The sequence below is a fragment of the Diachasmimorpha longicaudata genome, chromosome 17, assembly GCF_034640455.1.
Source record: "Diachasmimorpha longicaudata isolate KC_UGA_2023 chromosome 17, iyDiaLong2, whole genome shotgun sequence".
Classification (NCBI taxonomy): Eukaryota; Metazoa; Arthropoda; class Insecta; order Hymenoptera; family Braconidae; genus Diachasmimorpha; species Diachasmimorpha longicaudata.
In genome coordinates, this window is record NC_087241.1 from 5,115,028 (window position 1) to 5,138,466 (window position 23,439).

At 40.1% G+C, this 23,439-nt stretch overlaps 1 protein-coding gene across 5 annotated transcripts in view; it reads right to left on the reverse strand.

Moving 5' to 3' along the window:
- The window catches only part of LOC135170556 (transcription factor SOX-13), an 82,066-nt gene that overhangs the window by 8,819 nt on the left and 49,808 nt on the right, over window positions 1–23,439 (reverse strand). For 2 of the 5 annotated variants that reach the window (XM_064136500.1, XM_064136499.1), the window contains 2 exons: window positions 10,999–11,679; window positions 8,510–8,720 (listed from right to left, as the gene is read on the reverse strand). In XM_064136500.1, coding sequence (XP_063992570.1) covers window positions 8,510–8,720; window positions 10,999–11,672 — 885 coding nt within the window. In that variant the 5' untranslated portion in view covers window positions 11,673–11,679. Of the gene's footprint in view, window positions 1–8,509; window positions 8,721–10,998; window positions 11,680–14,216; window positions 14,843–22,702; window positions 23,368–23,439 lie in introns of those variants that run through there. The other 3 variants (XM_064136498.1, XM_064136497.1, XM_064136501.1) reach the window with 3 other exon arrangements.

Consider the following 23,439-nt stretch of genomic DNA (forward strand, 5'->3'; position numbering starts at 1 on the left):
AAGGGAATTTTTCTGCGTCGACGTGGAAAATTAAGACAAAAATGTCTAAGCGTCCAACTTCAGACATTTTTTAAACAAAAAAAAATTTGTGACAAAAGATTCGTCGGTTCTTGGGCTGAAATTAAAGAGCGAGAGACATAAAAAAATGGGAATAATAATGAAATAAAGGGGGAGAATGATAACGAGATGATGAGGTTAAGGCCAAAGACGCCTTCGTATTCACTGTAATTTGCTTACAATTAAAATAACACGGCGACCCATCCATCCATCTCAGTGTTGGCGCTGTGGCGTCTAGAAAGTGATTAATTCTTAACAAGGGCGAGGTTTTGCACTCGAGCACTTGAAGCTACCGCGATGTTAGCGCGAGATGAGGAACGAAAGGAATAAAGGAGAGAAAAAGAATCCAGCGACAATGCCTCCGGTCGGCTCTCTGTCACCCCCTCTATATATATATATATTTTTTTTTATTTCATGTACCCGCACAAGCAGAAGCTGCGATGGGGTCACAATATAAACGGCCCTCTCTCTTTCCCTCGGCCTCAATCCGCTGAGACTTTAATTAATTTTGTATGTGCAGCACGCGCCCGCAAGAATAAAGTCACGAGGCAAGACTACTTGGTGGCGCGCGGCTTTGCTGTTTGGGAGAGGAGAGACCACCGCAGACGTGCCCGGGGAGATCCACTTGAACCGAGAATAATGCCCATGATGCACGTGGCTGGGTATAACAAACCCTCTCGGTTCTGGTCTCTCTCCTTCTGCTGCTCTCTTTATTATTTAGCGAACAAAATCCCAATGTTTCATCTCGTGATTTTTTTTTTCTTCACAATCACCTGCCATTGCCGATAACTCACGAACAAACGAAATGATTTTCATGAGTCGGGACTCATTTCAAAGGTGGAAATGACAGCTTGAGAATGAAAAAAAAATCGATCATTTTCACTCTGCGGTTCTTGAGTTATCGTCTGTTCATCTCAATGTTCAATATTTTTTTTTCTCGTGGATTTTATTTTATTGGTCACATTCGATGACTCAAAAGGAAGAATTATTCAATATTACAACGGCCCTCGTATTTATTTCACCGGGTACGAACGAGGTGAAACAATCCCGCGTAGAAGACCCCGAAAATAAAGGTCCCTCCTCTCCCACCCCCCCCCCTCGGGATTCTCTTTCTCTTCACTCCTTTTTTTTTTCACTAAAAATAACATTTGGAAAACGGCAGACTTTAATGAACGGCTCTCATACCATTCACCGTGATGTATATAAACCTCTGAATGCGAAATGCAAAATAAATGTCGAGTGTTATTTCGCGATGATTAAATTTAATTGTCCGGACGACTCACGTTGGGTTAATTAATTGCAAAAAAAAAAAACGGACTTTGAGAGTGAAAAGGAAAAAAAAAATCGATGAAATAAACAGTGAAAATACCATTCAGACAGGATAATTTGATATTTATATCCCTCGAAGAGGTCTTTCCCACAAGATCCGATACGGCGATGGCCGGCGATATGTGGCGATACGAAACGGCGCGCCGACAAGGGGCTTTTTATTTAAAAGAAAAGGGTCCAAAGAAAATGCACAAGTGACGGCACACAGGAATGTAGCAGCTGCCCGACTCATTCACATACCCCCACTACTCACTTTAATACTGGAATTCTTACTATGACATCCCCTAACCGGTGAAGGAGAGAATACGATTTCTTTAAATTCACGATTGAATATCAACGGTAGGGACTTGGGTAATCCAAACCCTTAAATGGAGTGAGGGGGGCGGGAGGGAGGGAGGGAAGGAGAATATAAACAACTGGTCGAGTTTTCACAAATGTGTGGCCATCAGTATTGCCCAGTGAGTGCATTTGCGAGGGGAGTTATTAGTCTTTTCTTTTTTTTTTTTTTAAATTCTCTCTCCTGGTGCCACCCAGATCCTCGGGGAGATAACGATGAACGGATTGCCGGACAAGTCCGAGATTAATAGCAACAGCAACCCGGGTAATTATTATTGTACGCGTTTTATTTTAGGGGAGGGAGGTTGTGTTGGTCGGAATTGGGGGGAGGGCTGATTTTGCTTGAGAATTTTTCAGAATTTTTACTCGCAAATTTTATCTCGCGAAATTAGAATGTTGTTTTTAATGAGAAAATCTTCTTCTAATCTTCGCTATTCACGCGTAATTGCAAAAGTAGGCATTATTATAATTGAGATTTTAAAAAATGGAAATTCTTAAGTATTTAAGGGGAAGGTATAAAAAAATGAAACAAGACGTTAATGAGGGGAGTAATTATTTCATTTACTTACATGCAACTGTAAGACGAAAACCGACTGTAAAGGAGTGAGCACTCGACTCGTACAATTTTGTTATTTTCCTTCCATATAAAGTGAAAATGCATAGTAATAAATACTCGTCATCCAACCCCAGTTCTTGATACCTTCTAATATGACCACTGAGCATAAATAATCCAGCGTCTACACGTGGTAATGTTTAATGCAACAATTAATCGACTCGTTAAGCACTTTGTCGATTTCAGTGTAGGTGAATTCGTTTAATTACAGTAACTGCTTGTGAGAGCAATTTTCAGTGAATTTAATTTCTCGGTAGGGAAAGGGTGATTTTATCATTTGATTTTTTTCACGTGGAGAATGCAATTCTGAGTGAAAACGACGCTGACAAATTGATAGATCAGCGGCACGTGACTGGGAGTCGATCGGGGAGGTCGTGCGTGAGGAAAATTCGGGATCGGTTTATTACCCTGATCCGCGACAATCGGACTGCCCGGAGAGAAAAATCATTTTGGTGTACGTGGATGAGGTTTTTCATGATTTACCGAGTGATAATCCATCATTTTTTCGAGCTGAAGGGATATCCAGTTTTTAAAAATTGAAAATAATCATTAAAAAATCTACAAGACTTTAAATTCTTATTTAAAAAATCAAATTTAAATTCCGCAAGATCTTAGATCTGGATACACATACATCAACACACCAATTCCTTCCAAACTCACAATCAGCACAGGGATGCTAAGGGATGAGGAAAGACTCTCGCAATTTGAGCGAGTGGCATCGCAGTCGGAGGGTTTAATGAGGTTAGCTGCAATTACATGCATTACTACGAAAAGGAGGCGCCTACCGACCTTCCAACGACACACAAACACACCCACACACACACGTACAAAATCACCAGCAAAAGGGTGAAAGCTACTCTCCGTGAGGATTCGTGTTTTCCAGCATCGGTAGCGCGGAGTATATGTCAAGAGAAAGGGCGGAAATGAGTGGCGCCCCACTAGAACATTCGATCCTCATCCCTTCACCTCAGAGTGATGTACGTTAACGCGTTAACTGTCGTTTTACATAGTTTCCTCTGTGTCGTCTGCCCTCTTCTCGTTCTCATACAGATTTACCCGTTTATACATCTACATCGAGATGGTGGAGGGTGGAGGAGGGAGGGGGGGGGGTAAAGTATACGCATCGTTGATTATCAAACGGTGAACAGACAGGTGCTGGGGTTGTCGCTCCGTTGGAGATTATTCTTTGATTTTTAACGGCAAAAAGGAGAGAATAATGTCTCGTAAATTGCGGAAAATTTAGCGAACATTTTTCTTTTCCGATTTTAAATTGGAAAATTTAAAAAATATGAATTCGGAATTTTTTTTAACTGCAAAAATGTTTGTATGACATAAAATTTTCATTCTGGACCTTTCAACGATTTTTCCCATTAATTAATTATCAATTAACATAGTCTCTACCTCTGTATTGTAACAAATCCCTTTGTCCTTCATTATTCAACATATTTTCCACTTTACTGTAAATTTCTGGGGACCAGTACTATCAAAATCCTTTGCCAATGATACTGTGGGGGAGAAATCGTTGGATTGGTCGAGGCGTACCTCGCAATGTTTGTGCGCGCATCCGTTTGTCCATTTGCGTATCGAGTTGGTCTGAGGGTGCTTTATGGGAATTAGCGGTGTATTGTGGGTTGGCAGTGGGCGGGCAATGTGCACTGGTGCAAGAGAAACGCGGTGATACGAGAGCGAATACAAAGGTTTGGGTTGCCGCGGGATAGAAGGGGTGAGGGAGGGGGAGGTGTAGGGAGAGAGGGTGAATATACCCGTGTATACAAGAGGACAGAGAGTACAAGGGATGAAACCCCGGTATATACGTATATATACAATATGTTTTCCCCGGGAAATAGGAATGGGCGATGGGGAGGAAGGGGGTGGGATTGAGGGGGGTAAGGGGGGGGGGAGAAGCCGACGATTATTCCACTGTACGGACCTCGGTGTTTGTCAATATGCGAGCGATATGATCACCAAGTATAATCAGCGTCGTTTCTACATCCCTCTATTCTGTCTCTTCAACCCTTGTGTGTCTCCTCATCCATTTCCTACAGCTCTGTGTTGCTCGAAAATACCTCTCATTTCGCTATCTCTGTGTGTCAATAGAATGTTACTTTGTGACTAGGTGGATATGTTATGTCACAGTGGCTGTCAACTCCTGGGGGGAATGGGGCTTTTATTATGCGGGATTATCAAACGATATGATGAATAACGAGGGACAAAATTAAATGGTGGATTGAACGGGATTTCCTCGGTTTTTCGGGGTTTTTTGAGGGTTTTGTGATGTGAAAGAAGGATCTGGTTGGATCTGGTGGGGTAAAAAGGGTTCGGTGATTTTTTTTTAGATCAGTTGGAAATTATTTCTTGAGACTGTATATCAGTCAAATATCAGCAGATAAATTTCAAGCCCCCCCTCCTCTGCACCGTGGGGCGTGGTACATTCGCTGATGTTTACAACAATTTCTAGGACAGACGAATTTCCTCTCGAAAATTTGTACCAACCCACACACTTGTCATCCACCTCCAGAATTTCTGCAAAAATTATTCTCTCCCCCTCCTCTCGCGGTCTACACATCTTCAATAAACGAAAAATCTGAGTCATAAGATTAAATAATCGCACATATGAAACGTTACCCTGATGAAGGATTTATTTTCTACGAGTGAGACTTGTCAAGTATATTTTATAAATAATCTAATTTCTATTCATTTCAGTAATCGTAATAGAATTTTTAAAAAACATTCTAAATCAAGAAAATCATTCTCATCTTCGTCTTATGGCTTTACCGCCACTGGCTATTCAGCTGAAGATCATTCGTCTGCCGATGAAAAAAAAAAAAAAAATCCCCAAAGTACTTGACTATCCTTCACCAACGGAATTAATAGTTAAGAAGCCTCGTCGACAGCAACTAAATCCGTCCATCTTTTCCATCACTGCTGATGCATCTCCAACACATCCCTCATTCTCTCCACCCACACCCGGAGTACTTCTTGTGCATACACACGACGTACGACACACCTGCGCGACAGTAGCCCCCGCGGGAGGGGTTGAGGAGTCCAGAGGGGAAGGGGGAGCACCATTGGGGATCTGTATAACAGGTGGAAAGTGGAAGAGAGACAGAGACACACTGTCAGACGAGCCAGCGATGTCGATGTGTGTGTGTGTGTATGCGCCAAAGAAGTCATGGACAGAGAGGGGGTCGGTTGGCGTGAGGGGCGGGGGGCAATAGGGGGGAGGGAGGGGGGGCACGATGAAGAAGGTTTTGCTCTCCCCACTTGTGCCACCGAGTGAACATTACTGTACGCCCTCTCCTTTCGCGCTACCAGATAGGAGGAGAACGACGAGAACTACGAGTGCACGCCCTTCCCCTCTGCCACCCACCCACCCACCTTCTGGTGAATTTTTCTTTTATGTTATTCCTCGGTACGTGTGGATAGAGGGCTTTGCTTCTCGCTCGGATGCTGTGTCCTGGTCGCTATTCTACGGTGGCAGTATTTATTTTTCCCCGATGGCTGCGATAGGTTCCTTATATATTTTTTTTTTATTTTTTCTTTTCGATGGTACCTCTGTCTCTTTCTCTATCTCTCGGGATGTCTTTTCCCCGGGAGAATCCCGGTTTGTTTTATTTTCAGGGGAGGAATAGTGGAGTAGACCACTTCCGGCGGTTCGCAAACCTTCCGCCGAGTCATCCTGAATTGACTTGGTCTTTTATGGTTCTTCGGTGGATTCTATTGGACACTGATTTAACGTTTTGGCAAGGGGGTGGATGGGGGGGAAAAAATCAGGGGATGAATGGATTTGAGAAGTAGAAGGGGCGGAATATTGCGTGCTACGGCGTTTACGGTAGGAGGAGGAAGGTGAGCTTGTGGTCGACTACATTTTGGGGTAAAATGTTATTTGTGGAGGAGACCTGTCTTCGGGGGATCATGGGGGTGGTATTGATGGATAACGATACCTAGTGTGCATTGAGAATTTTTATTAAGATGTAGTTCAATTGAAAATTGGGGAAAATAATCGGATATTGGTGGGAATCGATATATTTTGTCTTTGGGAAATTTTCTTTGCGCTCTAATAAGCCATCGAAATGTCATTAACGTACTCTGATCGAATTAATATGGGAAAGATAGAAAATTTTTAAGCTAAACCGTGAGCCATCCGCTTTCCCCTCAATTATCCCACTTCCCCTGGCAACCGATTAAGAAACAAAGTGAAGTTGACTGCATGCGATGCTCGAAAATATCGAGATAATCTCGGGGGGGAACAAAGGGGCTCTTACGAATATGTGGAAACGAATATCTAAAAAAAAAAAAACGAGAACGAAATATGAAATAAAATTAAACACGTAAGACAACGTGTTGCACGCATCCTCCCCGTGTGTTTGCATAAACGCGTTCGAAGAATTGTACGCTCGGAGGCCGATGCTGTAGCGGTTTATATTCGCCAAGTGTAATAACGGTCATACCGATGCACAAACTGACATTATCTGCACGCGCGAACGCATTTTTGCGGCTGTAGAACGCGCGACCTCATACTCCCCACTCATTTTATTATTTTTTATTCACCACAGCAGTTGTTGATTTTCTTTTTTATTCCTTTAACATTGTGATTGTGGCTGAATGGTGTGTCGTACACAGAGGCTAATTATCATTATTTTCCAACTATTCATATTGTCGAGTATTGCGGCAATTCGTGTGCATTTTATTTATTTATTTATTTATTATTTAATTTTACGGTTTATCGGGGAATAATATCGGGTGGGAGAATGGATAGGTTACAATTACGGAGGGTTTGATAGGGTGATAGGATTTTTTCATTCCTAAATTATCAATTATTAGTATGAAAATGCAGCAGAAATTATCGCATTCCTTTGAGCAAATTTATCATTTGTCGTACGGTAATTTCTAGTGATTTTTTTTTTGCCTTCGTGCGTGCCATGGGATTTTTGACGCAATTGGAATTTCATTGGTACATTATTACGATTAGATACCTGCGGTACTTTCGCTCTCCATTGGGGCACCTGGGTATCACCGCGTGGTGCATGCAAGACGGAATTTGTGGGTAATGGGTTTACATTATTTTGCGAATGCATTGGTGGCCACTGGCAATCGAGATAATCAGGGGTCTCTTTTGTGAAAGGTTTATGATAATTTTTTGGGCCCGTTGAGTTACAACATTTTGGAAGGAGACAATCACATGTTTATCGCATGGTGATGATGCGATGTGGTTCATTGGAAATCGGTGAATAAATTTATTAATATTTTATTTTCTTCACGTGGCGATGAAATTTTTTTGAGAAAAAAGAAACAGATAAATAGGCATCAACTGTCTTTTTGTCAATTGACAGTGTAAACATTGACGGGCTATCAATAAATCTCCTCGGGTATATATTTAGTTGATACAACAGCCGTCTGTTGATCGGGAACCTTCGCGTTATGTGTTATCTCACCGGTATTATACGATCGGATGTGATATCCCAGAATACGCGACATTACCGAGACCAAACGACACGCGCTTTTACGTCTTTTTTTGTCCCGGGAAAGAGTGGGGGTATTCTCACAGTAATTTCTGTCCGTCTGGAGCGACTGCATAAATTTGAAAAAAATTTGCGAATATTTTTTAGGAAGAAATTTAATTCACCGGATAATTAATGAATTTTCAAAATTTCAGCGAGAAGAGAAAGAATTTCTGATAAAATGGAGAATACACATTTTGAAAAATGTCCACTACGGTTGATTGATAAAATGAAAACTCAGTAAATTGCCAGATTATCCAAACTTTATGCGGATAGCGTTGGTTTTTTGCCTTTTATTCCGAACCAATTACTCCCATTCAATAGATCACTCGACATTCAGATAAAAATCGAGCAGAAGAGGAGAATAAAACGAATTTCAATGGCCGTTCAATTAAATTCGGTTCGCTATTGTGGGGGTAAAATGGCAGTACCATTTTCCGTAAATCTTCGGTTACATGCCACCGGTCAGAGATATTTTATTCAAAGCAGTACTAGAGTTCGATGATTCATGAATTGAATAATTCTCATTCGAAAAAAAAACCTCGCGATTTAAAACGGACAATCTCACCCAGATAGGGATTACGTGAACCCTAATTTTCTTGACTATTCACCTTAAATATTTAACCAATAATTGTCGAGTAATTAATTTCCACAACAATCAACTTAATCTCACCTTTATCGGGTCCTGTTGCTGTAGCAACTGCTCCCTGATATACTGCAATTGCATAATCATCTCCGATAGCCTTCGTTCTTTCTCGGCAAAGCTGTCGGCGCATAGGACCCGGTGAAGGGCCGCAACACCGTCCTGGTTGGTATCCGTGTTCGGTGATCTTCCAGTTGCCGTTGGTGATGCTGTTAAGCTGTTGGATACACTGTTGATGCTGCTGTAACCAACACCATTAGGCCTACGGTTAATCAAGTTTTACTCGTTACATTGGCCTGTGTCAAACGATAAGGGTGGAAAATGGGGGGGCGGGGGGGGGTAGGGGTTGAGGAATATTCGCCGATACAACTCGTGTACCACTGGAGCCAGTGGGGATGATGCTGAGGGGGGCGTGGATGCACGACTGGCGCTCGACTACGGGCCGAGTTAGTGAATAATAAATAGGGTCGCGGCCGCGCAATCTCGGCGGAGAGCGAGTGTTTGCACCGGTGATGGGTCCCGGGATACCATCCCGACGCCCTACCCCACCCTTGTCTCTTTTGTACACCGGCAAATGCGAACCACGAATAAGTGATATGAGCCGCTATTGTACTGTGTCTACAGTGTGTATGAGTGACCTCACTTTTTTTTTTTGCTCTCTTTTTTTTAATTGCTCTTTGGGATGCTGGAGGGAGAGAGATATTTCGGAGATGAATTTTCGGGGATGGGAATAGAGGTACACCTGTGGTGGCCAGGAAAAAATTAAAGCGCATGAGCTATGAAAAAAATTACATCCGATTGTGAAAAAAAAAAATGGGGATAAAGTAAATTTTTGATATATTTCTGGTGAATCGGGGGGAATTTATAGAAAATTTACCCAGCCACCCCCATTTCACCCCCATTTTCAACCAATAAAACAACCCACAGTGGTACAATAATGCGCGAGCTGTTGACACCCTTAAATGTTGTAAATTAACCTCTCGCCCTTTCCCTCCGAGACATTCAATCACCATACGACGAGCCCAAAAGTTTCTTAATTCCTTGAAATCCCTGAATACACCCCACTCTCCGATTTATATCCCTATATTTTAATAAGTTGAAGATAAATGCATTCGTAGCGTCCATTCATCCAGGGTTGTATAATTTTTTTTTTTTTACAAACCTCTTCAACATTGAAAAAAAAACGTAGGTTGAAATGCGCTCGGTCATTAGCAAAGAATACTTCTTATCCCCCCAGCTTGCTACGTTAGGTACATAAGCTTTTGCTACGTATGAATGCCCGTGACTGTGAAGCCGGGCATATATCCTTTTGGTCTCGATAATAATCAATGGCTTGAAGAAGCCGAGGCCGAGGAGAGGCTCTATTCGCGCCCAGTGACCCCGCTCTCTCTGTCTCTCTCTCTCTCTCTCTCTCTCTCTCTCTCTTGGAGGCCCTCCTCTCAACAAAAGCCTCATTCTGTCATTATTACTGTGCATGGGGTGATGAGGGGAATGAGGGTAAAGGGAGGTAGACGAGCCATGAGTATACAAGGCGTTGAGAAATAATCCAAGGGCTTATTTCTTACGTCAAGGCGTTATGGAAAACAGCCTTCTGTTCATACTGAATATTACTTTGTATCCAGATTATTCTTTTTATCATCCTCTTTCTTCGATTCATTTTCATTTGATTTTTTGTATAACACATGTGAAGAGCCACTGGTTGTTTCATCTTGTTGTGCATTAAGCGGTGTAATCGGAAGCAATTTCACATACAGTACATAAATGTAAATGGATTTATGAGTGGAATATGTTCTTGGAAATCAGAACAAAGTTGCTTTGATGATGAATTTTATTTTATTAATTATTTCTTTCTTTCAATTGAACGATACCGAGAAATTTCAATGACAACAGATCTATTATCTGTGCAATTTGCTAGATTAGTCATATTTGGGTGGCTTTTATTTTTAGTACTTGATGTTCAAGAAAAATTTTATCTCAACTTATCCACGATAAAATTGAACCCTATCCAGAAAGAAAATTCGTCGAACGTCATTGAAATACCGAGCATATTCACATTTTGGCCCGTCTTGACTCCTAAAAATTGCTCACGATACCTGCAAATAGATGTGGCAATGATTTTATAATACCCCTCATTCTCCTCTCGTCCCTCAATCTGATTAAATTTTCTTGCCAACAAACTGCATAAAGCAACAGCTAGATCCCAGTGGTATTTACAAAATGCATCATTTCGAGACAATGAGACAAAGAAATAAAAATAAAACCGTAAGAGCTGAGCGCTGTTTCGAGGTTTTTTGGGGGGGGATTAACACTATCAACTCGGGAGGGGTCTGCTTCAGATAGCCCAAAAATAAACCCCACCACTGCTGTACTTGTTATCGCCCTTTTTTTTCTCTCTCTCTCTCCCTCCCTCGGGAGATTATGATAACAGCTTAAAAGGAGACAATAATGGGATGATAAGAAGACAGAAAAATATATATACGATTAACGGTTGATTGTCAGTGTAAGACAGCTGAACTGACCTATGGGTATTGTGATTGGGTGTTGATGACAGTGGTGGTGTTCGTCTGTCGTCCTGCAGGGACAGTGCACCACTGTTAACCTTGCAGGTGAGCCTCTTGAGAACGTCGTCCATAGATCTTTTGCTAGCTGCTGCTGTAGCTGATCCACCGTTATTACTCGTATTATTATTATGCGTAACAGTATTGTTGTTATTATGCAATGAATGATGATGTGTATAGTACGGATCGTTGTGTAGAACTGGTGGTGAACCACACTCTGATGAACCAGCTGCCTCCTGACCAAGAATACTACCTGGATTTTGATGATTGTATTGAGAGTGCTGATAGGATGAATTTGTTTCTTGATTGTTGTTGAAGGGAAGCCTCTGTCGTTTATTGGGTGGTGAATTTGGTGATGATGATGGTGAATCCTGATAATCGTGATCACTTGTACCAGGTGATGAACATACGGATGATTCACAATCACCACGTTGATGAGTGTAGTCGCAGTCTTGTAGACGATCTGTTGTATCGTCTCTTCTGTAGTCAACGGGATTTATTGTTCCTATTGTTGATAGTATATCACCAGCCACCGATGTGGTGGTGTCCTCCTCCTCCTCGGCACCCGCCACTGTTCCCACACCGCCCCCGCCCTCCGATAGCTTCGTTGGTGGCGATTTCCTCTTAGAGGACATCCTTAGTCTGCAACACAAGCAACGATTCCCTGAGTTTTTTGTTTAGTCTTTCCATTTGGGATTTTTATTGTTTAGATTTTTGTTCAGTGGAAGTTGTTTAGTGGGCCGCCAAGGAGGAGGACTTCCATTGATTATTTTAGGAAAGTTTTACCCAACGAAATAATTACTCGACGGGATTTTTGAGGATTTAAGGATTTGATAATTATGGGAGGCAGTTTTTTCAAGTGCAAATGATTCTTCTCGTGATTTGAAAATAGTTTAGACACATCTAGAGTTATCTAAGTGAATGTTTCATAAGCAAATCATCCGCTGGTGGATATTTTGATAGTTTTAGCTTGATATTATTTTGGGATTCATTGACTCATCATGAGATGAGACTGGTTTTTGCGACATTTTAGGAGGTTAGAGGAGTTTCAGGACCCTTATACCAATAAATCGATCTTCGTAGGGACTTTGAACAGCTTGACCCAATCTGCTGGAGGAAATTGGGATGCTTGTCAAACGCCTTATTTGAACTTGCTCACAAACCCCTCTCGTCCCTTCTTCAATGCTCACTCCTTAATGCCACGAGGAGATAGGGGTTTAAACGGATACATGCAATATTCTGGAGTGGTACCTGTACACTTGGGTGACAAGGTGATAATTTGGGTGATAACGCTCTATGGTAATTTCCGGACAGAAATTACTTAGTCTAAATCATGCTGTTAGGGTTGGTCGTGTAAATGAGGCGGAAATGTATTTGATAGAGAGGATTTTTTTTTCATTTTCAATTTTTTTTAATTAACCTTAACACTATAAGGTAAAATCGCATAGGTAATTTATTAAAAAAAAAAGAATTAATATTATTATTCGTTGAATAATTGATTCATAAATCCATTGGGAGATTGAGATGTTCACAGATTAAATGATAAAATTATTGAACTTTTAAATTATTGCATGGGAATTCAACAGAAAAAAGTCCAAGTATCGGGTCAATGTTGTCATCAACTCCAACACAGTCCATTTGTATAAAAAAAAAAAGGAAATAACCGAGTTACGTAAGAAAAGGCGCAGTAACCCGAGTTATCGATCACTCGAATGCTTGATTGTTGTAAATTTCGTAATGATCATCATCAGAGTGAGTGAAAATGAGGAACCGTGGTGAAAGAAGGGAGACGGCTTTGGGGTCGAGATGTACAATTATTATCACTCGGTTTCACGTATTACGCGTATTTCTATGTGCCATTATCTACTTATCAGTACACGATGGGTCGACGAGGGGTCGCGTCAATTCCGTCTACGGTTTTGGTTCTGAATAAACGGATTATAACGGTTTTTCCTTTCTATATCGAGTGAGTTATCACAATTGGAATTATTAATCGATATCTGGGTAATTGTGGGATGTTTGTATGTGCAATAGATTGCGTGTGGGGTTTTCCTCGTTCGATGTTTCATAATTTAATTTTCATAATCGAACAATGAAAGATATTGTCGGTTGAAAAATTCTGGGAACAATAAAAATTGTTGGTGAATATTTTCCGGGTTGAGGAGGAAAATTGTTATTGTTTTGGCGGGTTTTAGTGGTTTGTGGTGATTAGGTTGAATAGTAAAAATAGATATAATTCTTATTGAATACAATAGAATTTTTTTTTTCACTGAAAAATAAGAGAAAATTCTGTCGCGACGACAATGACTGGATTTCCTTAATTGCACGAACTCCCCTGAGCGAATAAGAATGAAGAAATATCTCATTATTTTCACTGATTGAGAGTGAACTTCAGACACTGGTAATTGTAAATTGTTCTCGTACTCCCCCGGAGTCGTAATTCATCGGCTAATTACGTGATAACTAAATGCTTCAACAATGTCAGTTGTTGATAGTGATGAGACGCCAGGGGAACCGTTAAGAATCGCGTAATTGTTTGTGGTTTTATTAATTGAAATTGAACCGGATATGGAGATTAGGTGATTTGAAAAATGGGAGAGAATATGATGGTGGCTGTGACAGACATATTTACAGAATGAAATGTAGTCACGAAAGACTTCCAGATGCTGTGGCTCGAGGTAACGTGAGTGTATTAAGGGAAAGAAAAACATTTGGGGTAACAAAGAGGAAATTTTAGGTTGAAACAGTCTGTAATATTCAACTGTCTCGCGAAGATCTTTATTTAGCTTTTTGATGGTGAAAATTTTGAATGACATGCTCATAATTTCTGAATGTTTTGATGGATTCATGATAATGAAAGGTATTTTTGAAAACAAACATTAGAGTTAAGATTGACAGAAAATTGAGTCATTTTTCGAATTAAATATGTTTCAATTTTTGAATTTTGGTTGAAGAGAATTCGAAGGACAACTACAAAATTTGAATTTGTGTAATACTTAAATGCTAAATTATTTTGCATGAGTATAAATTTGTATATTTATCAATCATTAATACATAATTGAACTGAGATATCAAATTCCCACATGGTCCAGTTCAGTTATAATTTTTAATGACGAAATTTTCTGCAATTTCCGGGGACATAAAACTTGAAAAAAATAATTCAAAAATTTTACCATCACCTTCATCCAATTTTCCAGAAATTATAATTATTAATGTAAACGTCTATTCCACAACACAATTTTCCTTAATAAAATCATCCACCTCACGAGCACTAGAAAATATAAGTCACTAGTCCCCATGAATTATTGATACAAATAATCAGTATTTTGTAACTCGAAAACGTGTACACAGTGAATACGATAAAGTTACGTTTCTTCCCCTCTCTCCCTCACGATCTGGACTACTAATCTCCATTCATTCGGTGTTAGCTTATTCATTGACGAGACCGAGAACAACGGCGTTTTGTTGAGAAATTCCCCTTCTTCATATCTCGTCTCTCAACGAAAATGCGTCTCTTCGTGGGGTGCGCGCTCTCTTTTCTCAGATCGACGCGCAGTTGAGGATGCCGAGGAAGAATAAAAAACTAAAATCAAACACGAAGAGAGAAAATAAAAGACAAAAAATGTGGAGAAGAGAACGGCCAGAGTATCTTGAGAATAAGAAACATTGTTCGTATCACGCAATCTCGCTCGTGTATTTATGTCTGCGTGTCTCACTGAGTTGAGCTCAGAGAGAGAGAGAGACGGAAAAAATTGTGAATGCGAAATTATTGGGACTCTGGGGTAATGTGTATGTGTGGAATATTGTTACTCTTATCGAACTATGACTGTGTGAATTGTAAAACATAAAATGCCATTGTATACACTCGGGGCGTAACGGATTTCGAATGAATGTAAAGAGACGCGCGTAGTCTCGCTGTACAATTCATCGAGTAAAGGTCGAACATCCCGGTTACATTTACTCGCGGTGAGATAATGTATCGTTGAAAGAAATGTTATGGCTATATATTAAAAGCTCCCGGCCGTTATCGCAGCCCCGACTAATCCGGATTACATTGTAATTTTTGAAAATTGGGTGGAACCAAAAATATTCATCTCCTGGTACGAAAATTTTTCCTGAATTTCCCCTAAAAAATTACTGTAACGTTCAGGGAAAATTCCAGTGCTGGAACGTGAATGATTTTGACCCAGAAAAATTCACGCGATAGGACTGGAATTTTTTTTAAGTACTCCAGCAATTTTTCATGGTAATCCTGGAAAAATTCCTGTAGTCTACAGTAAAAAAATCATTTTCAAACGGATTAATGTCTTCAAATTCGTGGTATCCATTACAAAAATTAGATAATTAAATGTCTCAAAGGTTTTACAAGAAGAAACAACCTTTCCATGAGCCAATACTTGAGACGCGTGACCTCATAATAATTTAAATAAAAAAAATATTCAACGAATCTCGTGCAATCGATGATGAAATTATCTCGCTCGGATTCTCGACTCCGTATTCTCACTCCTCGTTTGAACTCTCTCATTGTCTCGAGACAGAAATAAAAGAAAAAAAATTAAGCCGAGCCATCGACACTCGGCTTTGTTTATTCCACCAGAAAATTTATGTTCCTCCTCGGCATTGTGATCCACTTGAGATCTGCAACACACCGCCTGGCACTTACTTTGTGCCACGTTTCGCGTCTCTGAGTTAACGCTGACGTCAATTCCAACTCGTCCCTTGTTAAATTATGACTTTCATGATAAAATGACAATGTATCCGCAGGTAATACCGCAATGGAAGAATAACTTTTCAATTGAATTCAACCGGCACGAAACGATGATGATTAAATTATAATAATTTCACGGAAACAGTGGGACAAACTTATTGAATAAACAATGAATAAAACATTTTTTTATTTATGGATAGTTTTTTTTAATATATTGGGACTTCAGGGCCATTCCTTTGGGTTTTAACAAATATACGGTATTCAAGTACATGATTATCTGTCGTTGGGATGTACTTTTGTGAGTCAAATGATCCCATTTGATCTTATCGATTGAAGGAATAAAATATTTCGTGCATTATTCAATGGTCATAGAGCCAGTGTGCATACCCATTGTGTCAATTATCACATTTTTCCAAAGAATTTGGAAATTAAAGAGAAAAAAAATCACTTGGTCCAGTTTACAAGAGAGAATAGATAAATTTCAAGTAGAATTTATATATCTAGACATTTTCTAATTTCTAATAACGTTTCGGAAATAAATGCACTATAATTTATAGTCCGCGGGAATTGTTGACACGATAAATTTCAATTTTCAACGATGGAGTGTATGAAAATTCCGGAAATAATTAATTTCCACACGATAGCCGACAAAAAAAAAATGTAAAAAAAATTTGAAAACCGAGTGTTTGTAAGAACAAATGAGACGTCATCGATTAGAGTCACAAAATCCGTTTTTTTTTTCACTCCCCTTTCTTCGAATGACGAGACACGTGTACCGTAAATCCCCAAATCTCAAGCTTTCTATTAGTGGCACAATGGTAAGATGTTTTTTGGGGGACCAGGGGGCATCTGTTCGAGCTCAAGTAGCACGTCCAACAGCACCATTGAGCACAGGGTGCCGCGTAAACGATGCCCTGACTTCCGTCACACGACTCTCCCACAATCTCAGTCGGTGAGAAAAAAAAAATCCAAATATTTCTCCACCCCCTCCGGGATTTGATCTCCCCCTGCTTTTTGTTTTTGGTCTTTTTTTTTTTTTTTTTTTTGCCTCCTCGCACCAGAGGAAACACGACAAGTGGAAAAGACGGATCCACAAGCGCTACTGTCGCTCAGAGAAAGCCATATCGTTAGTATTCTTCATAGGAGGTGGCGTGGGATATGCTCTACATAATGGAGTCCCCGGTAGAGTCACTTCTTTTGATGCCGCCTCGACCGATCCTCTTGTTTATGTATGAACTCAGGAACATGGACCACACCCACCCCACAAACGCGACACCGTCTGGCTAGCACATCTCGTGGACTTTATCCCACCATTGTGGCTTATTATTCTCCGAAAATTGTTCGAGATTTTCGACAAATTGAGATCTCTGCACCCAGAAAGGGCCTAACCATTAAATTCTTTCTTTTTTGAGATAATTCGGCATTTAATTACCTGAGGGGGACATTGAACATTTTCCCAACTCGTTCGTTAAGAATATTTTTTATGTCTGAGGTGTTTCAATTTTTTCAATAATTATCTTCTGGATTACATGTCAATTCAATATGTCAATCGATGAGCCCGACAAATTGCGAATAATCCGAGAGTGATTGGTGACACTTGGGTGAATTTATCGACTTTTCCTTGTTCCTCGAAATTTCGAGTAGAAGAAACTGAAACATCCCCCAGGAAGACAGAGACTGATGAATGACTTGAGCCAGGACTAGGAGTTACATATCAGATTTCACGGAGTTTACATGCCAGAATTCTTGGACGTTGGCAGCACGACAGATGGCTAGGCGGGATGACAAGCTGAAACGTTTTCTTTTCTACTCTGTTTTCAATACGAGACAAAAGAAGTGGTGACTAGAAATTTTGGGCGAATCCAGTGGCTTTTTCATCTCCTCAAAACCCAGAAATTAGCCTTTCATTAGCTACTCGATCTCACTAGAGCCGCTAATAACTTGGGAAATAGAAAAAATAACGTTGAATTAATCACATTTTTAATTAATGAAATTAATTAAAAATTTTGACAGAATTAATTTTTTATCTCATTGTTATTGTTGAACGCATTCAAATATAATCAGAAAAATCGTTGTATTACTAACGAGGGAATCGATTAATAAGTGGCCAGTGAAGCCGGCGCATATCATATTAATTCGCACCCCAGGAAATCACACGCCTGATTAATTCCTGTCCTCGATTACCGCGAGACGTACAACATCGAAATCGTGTTCCCTTGCACAGGGAAGCGTGACCAAGGCCGATATATCATTTTCCCTCCCCCAAAAATTACTCGAGACATCGAAATCCAAATTAACTCGCGTTTATCGTTACCGAGTAGTCAGAACATTAATGAAGGCCGACAGAAGTAGTCAACTCCTATCACGAATTTCCAGGTTATGAAATTTTTTTATTGGAATGAGGTCTCTCCAGGGGGAGAAGAATTTCCAATTAATTCAAATTAAAAAAATGTTTACCTAATTTTCATTGTTCAATTATCATCTTGGGGTAATTGATCGTGAGAGAATTTATATTTAACAATCTGGGGGTTGCTCACGAGATGCATACGAGGATGACAGACACTGAAACATGGAAAAAGGGAGGAGAGGGCCTTCTGGTCCGAGTGTGGCTTTAAGAAGTGGAGGGGCCATGTGTTCAGTGTCAAATTGCTTTGGCTAGTCTCGTGTGAGCTAACACAATATGTGACGGCTTCTTCCTTTTCTCAGCCTCTCAAAACTACTCTAACGTACATAATTGTCCAGCCTATCTTATTCATCCAATACCTCATTTCCCTAGGAAATACCATTTGACATAAATGCCTTTTGTCAAAATGTTTTAAACATCTTCTGGTTTGACTTTTATTTTAAAGAGTTTTTTTTTTGTCGGAGCTGAAGACGTTTGAAACACAAGAGTTTTAGAGGAATTGAACAAAAGCGGTCGGCATCTGGAACGCGTTAAAGTGAACCAGAACCATGTGCCTTCATCGGTACATTTTTCTCCTCTTTTTTTTTCAATTTTTTCCCCCCTTTTTCTCTCTTGTTTCTATTTTTCTGGGAGCGGTTTTTTTTTTTTTTTATTCAAACGAACGTCGGAGGCTGATAGAGGAGCACTTTGGGGGCATCCACGTGCGTTGAACGTTATCCTCGTGTGTTTCTCGTATGCAGTAGGGGGATGAGGGAGAGGAAGAGGGAGATGCGTAACTGGCGTCCATACATCAAGAACAAAGCGGATGGCTAATGCGTGGAGTCGGCTATCTCGACGGGCACTCGGTGAGTGGATTGCGGATGGATAATTATTGGGGCGAAATACAGTGTCTTGAGTTGAGAAATATTTGGCAATGGGCACTGGCCGAATGTTTATACTCGTGATTTTTTTAAGAGGAAAATTTTTGGTCTAGCGATTTTAGAGTCAATGATTTTTTTTTCTTTTATTTGACATTAGATAACACCTTCGTTCCCTCAGCCTTGAGATATTTTTTTCATCTTTACAACACCATTAATTAGTGTCTCAATTAAAGCATTCATCGATACCCTAAATTACGACACCTTAAGCCAGGATTTTTTACAGACTATTCATTCTCTATTCACTCGATAATTCTCCGAACATTTCAATAGTATGAAACGACTGAGGGTCAAATGTCCACTGTGATCTCATATTCCTCCCCTCCTGCGCCCCTCCTCCTCTCCCCCTATTTTTTCACTCTCATCTCTAAATAGGGATATTATCATTTACCTAACCGTCGGCAAAATAGCTTATTATGCTAAGTTTATAGGTGAATAGTCACCGTCTTTATCACGTTAGCGATATCGTACCCAGTATTTTTTCAATTTCATCGACTTTACCGTCTTATTATGTTTCTCTTACCAATCGTCAATTTAAATTGAATAAATTAAACATGATTTATTGGCAGTCACGTAATTAGATAAAGCGATGCACTTGATCGGCAATTTTTATTATCGGTGAATTGCCGGCATTTGAAGATACCGGGGGAAAAATATTCACTGAGGTAACGACGTAGAGTTTATGGATTCAATGAACCTAAAAAGTCATTTGTGTTGTACTCAAGTTGTGGCTATTCTGCCATTAGAGTGACGGGGTCACAATTTTATTATTTCACGAGCTGAGTTAAACAGTAAAATCGTCCCTTTATTTCGTTATTTACGAGAATGGAAATTGAATTTTATTGGACAGCGTTTTAATGACGGATTAATTGGAGATGCAGATAATTTAAAGGAATAAATTCGAAATATTCTAGTTTGTTTTTTCAAATTTTTATCCCGCAAATCAATCGACGAATTCGCGGAGTAAAAATGGGCGAAACTATCGCCTTACCGCGAGTGGCGGGAATTTCGAATGTCAATATGAGCCTCATGTGAGAGATTTATTCAACAACTCAATGCATTAAAAACGTTTTTATTCACCAGAAAAAAAATTAAAATAATTTGACACTTGTACTTGATGCCAGAATACAATTTTTTTTTTCATCTCGGCATTCGAATCCCCAGACCTCAGAAATTGTACGGGAAATCACATGATCCCAAAGCCGGTACTGCCATTTACTTCATTAACAACCTCTCCCTCTTCAGAACTCCTTTTTTTAAAATTCGCTTCCACTTTGGATCCAGCTCACGACCTTTGACACAATCAGGAAAAAAATAATTCTGGGCAAACATTCGAATACTCACACCATACGACAATTAGCTCGTGTCATTAACAAGTATTTGCATTGAACAACATATAAATTAATCGAGACGTACATATGTCGAAAGCTAAGATTGAGAAACAATGCGTACATGTCATTGTACAATTGCACAAAGTAGTTTATGTAACTTCAAACATAGACTGTGGCATTGTTGTTTGATTGCTTCCTGTCAAAAGAATAATGTCAAGCAATCCTCGCTTGTCCCTGTTGTAATTTTCAAATCAGTCTTGTGTTCACTGGTGAGTCTTTGCCGCTCATGTATCACGAGGTATGACAATGAACGTCGAGTGAAGACTTTTTTTTTTTTTATTTTATTTCCACACGAGTGAGAAATACAACGCGGAAATTTTTTCACGTGGTACAATTGAAATATTTAAAAGTGACAGACAGACGTATTTATGGGTGAGAATGGGCCGTCGGAACGGCTAGTCGAGTCATAATGAGAGGAACGATGATTTGCTCTGACGTTATATGCAACAGACAGTGGGTTTTAGTGTGTTCGAGCCACTTGATGTTGCACATGGTGGCTGCCGAACAGCTTTACTGCCACTATTATTCATCCACGGGCCACGAAATGTGCTTTGGACAAAGGGTAATTATCCGTGAATTTTGGGGGAAAATTATTTACCATTGACACGGGGATAATTATTATTCGCTGATGATGAGAACTTGGAGAACGGAAATCAAAAGGATTTTCAGAATCAATTATTGTTCAGTTATTTTTAATTGGGGATCTTAACGTGAGAGAGTCATTAGTATTTCAATCGATGTTCCAATTTACGGAGTCTCTCGTAAATCTAAATTAATCGTATTTTCATTTTTAATTGTCGCCCTCTCGTTCCCAGAATTTTTTCGAATGAATTGAATCGTAAAATCTTCTCCACGAAGAGACATTTTTCATTGAATGACATCTTCCCACACGCTGACCTTCCGCACTCTAAACCACTTCGTGATTTTTAGTTTTAATTAATTCTGTGATTCTTCACTTCATGGAAAATTAAAAAAAAATCTTACGTTTCATCGAACTCAACTATAAAAAAAATTCATTGGCGCGAGGGTTACGTCACACCGAAGATTTACAAAACATGTGGCTGGTAGTTATCAATCTGCCCCAACCACTTCGTACATCGTCCAACCTAACGGAGTCGATTTATACCATTGGGCCAGTCGTTGGAATTTTACGACTCGCTTCCCCAGATTGTATTCAAAATCCTGGAGCCACATACCACCACTCGGCTCGCTGCATGTGTGTTCAGTTCAGTCAGATGAGAAATGAAAAGAGTAAAAAATAAGAATGAAAAGAAGTCTGGGCCAACGACAGAGACGAACAAATTTTTTTTTTTCTTTAATGAAGAAAGAGTAGGTCGCACGTATCAAACACGCGGGGGTTACTGCAGCCTCTGTCTTCCCTCTCCATCTCTCGGTCATTATTCTTTTTTACGATTCCTCCCGACTATTTTAAAACAACAGTCACTCTCTCCCCCTCTCATGGACCTTAAAACAAACACTGAAACAGTGTCAGCCTCATAATCGTTTCATTCGAAAGACGAATCCGTCGGTTCGATAGTTGAAAAAATATACCGGCATTTCTCGTTAATGCCATTCTCTCATTGTGATTTCAATCCATTTGTTCATTACGTCCGTTCGAGATTATCGAATGTTTGACAAACAATATACAAATAACAGGGCGACAGAGGTTGTTGTGATTCAGATAATCGAAGAGGACTTTGTTAAGTGCTAAATGAATGTTTTTTTAATTTTTTTAATCAGTGAAAATTCAATGAAATCTACAATTTGTCATCTGAATTTTTAAATTAATTTTTTATCTCAATATTAACATATTCAGAAGAAATTACGGCACCCAGAATTCATTTGCCGATTACAGAATCGAGACACTAAATTCATGTGACAGATTATTCTCACCCCCTCCCAATGACGTACCTCCCCATACCGAGTCATTTAATTATTAATAACCCTCAAGAAATCGAGAAAACGTAAGGGAAGAAAATATCCTGGGGTTACTGGGTCAACTGTCTGTCACCCTGTAGCGCTCTGCGACCCTCACGAATGTCCCCCGGTGGTGCACCCCACGTTAAACACATGGCCTTCACCACCCTCCTCCACCCCACCCCACCACCCCATTCTCCCCCCGGTTTAATCCATCATTGAGTCACCGGGATAACGCACACAATATTCGCAACAATTACTCCACAATATCACAAACGCCGAAGAATCACAATTGATCGATTGATCAACGAATATATCACAGACTCACCTGCCAATCGTGCTCATATCATCCTGCCCGCCGCCGATGCGGCCGTTATGATAAAACAATGTCCCTTGTTGCACTATTTTACCGACAAAATGAATAAACACACTTCACTATTACCAAAATCAACACAAATATCGTCACTAAGTTTATCCCAGTACTCTTGAATTTGCAATCATGGGTCTCTCTTAATTATTTAAAAAAAAAAAGAAACTCCAAAACAATTTCGCGTTTCGCGCTTGCCACCACGATATTTCACTAGTTGTCGTGCAGTTGGGGGGTAGGGGAGGGGATTCCCCAGGAGGCCCGCCTCCAGGCCGGACTGCACTTTCAATACCTGTTGGGGATGTTCACTTATTTTTCTCCTTCACACGTTTTTTTTTTCCCATTTATTTTTATTTGATTTTCCCCTTTTGATTTTCACCGAACTCACGTGTCACCTACGGGGACAATTGATCGATTGAGTTGAGGGCTGTTGATATTTTTGATAACTCCGATTAAATTAATCAGTGGAAATGAACGATTACAACCGGAACGACGGACAATTGTTATAATCGTCGTGCTGAGCGTCGACAGACTGAAGGCGGCCGAGGGTCCGCGGGACGGTGAGTGTTTCGGCGCGGGCGCTGTATCACAACGGCGCGCACATCGTCGGGCGCCGCCACCACCCCCGTTTCTTCATTTCAATATATTTACCGTCCTTATTCAACCAACAACTGACTCCCTCAGCAAACAGCCACGCG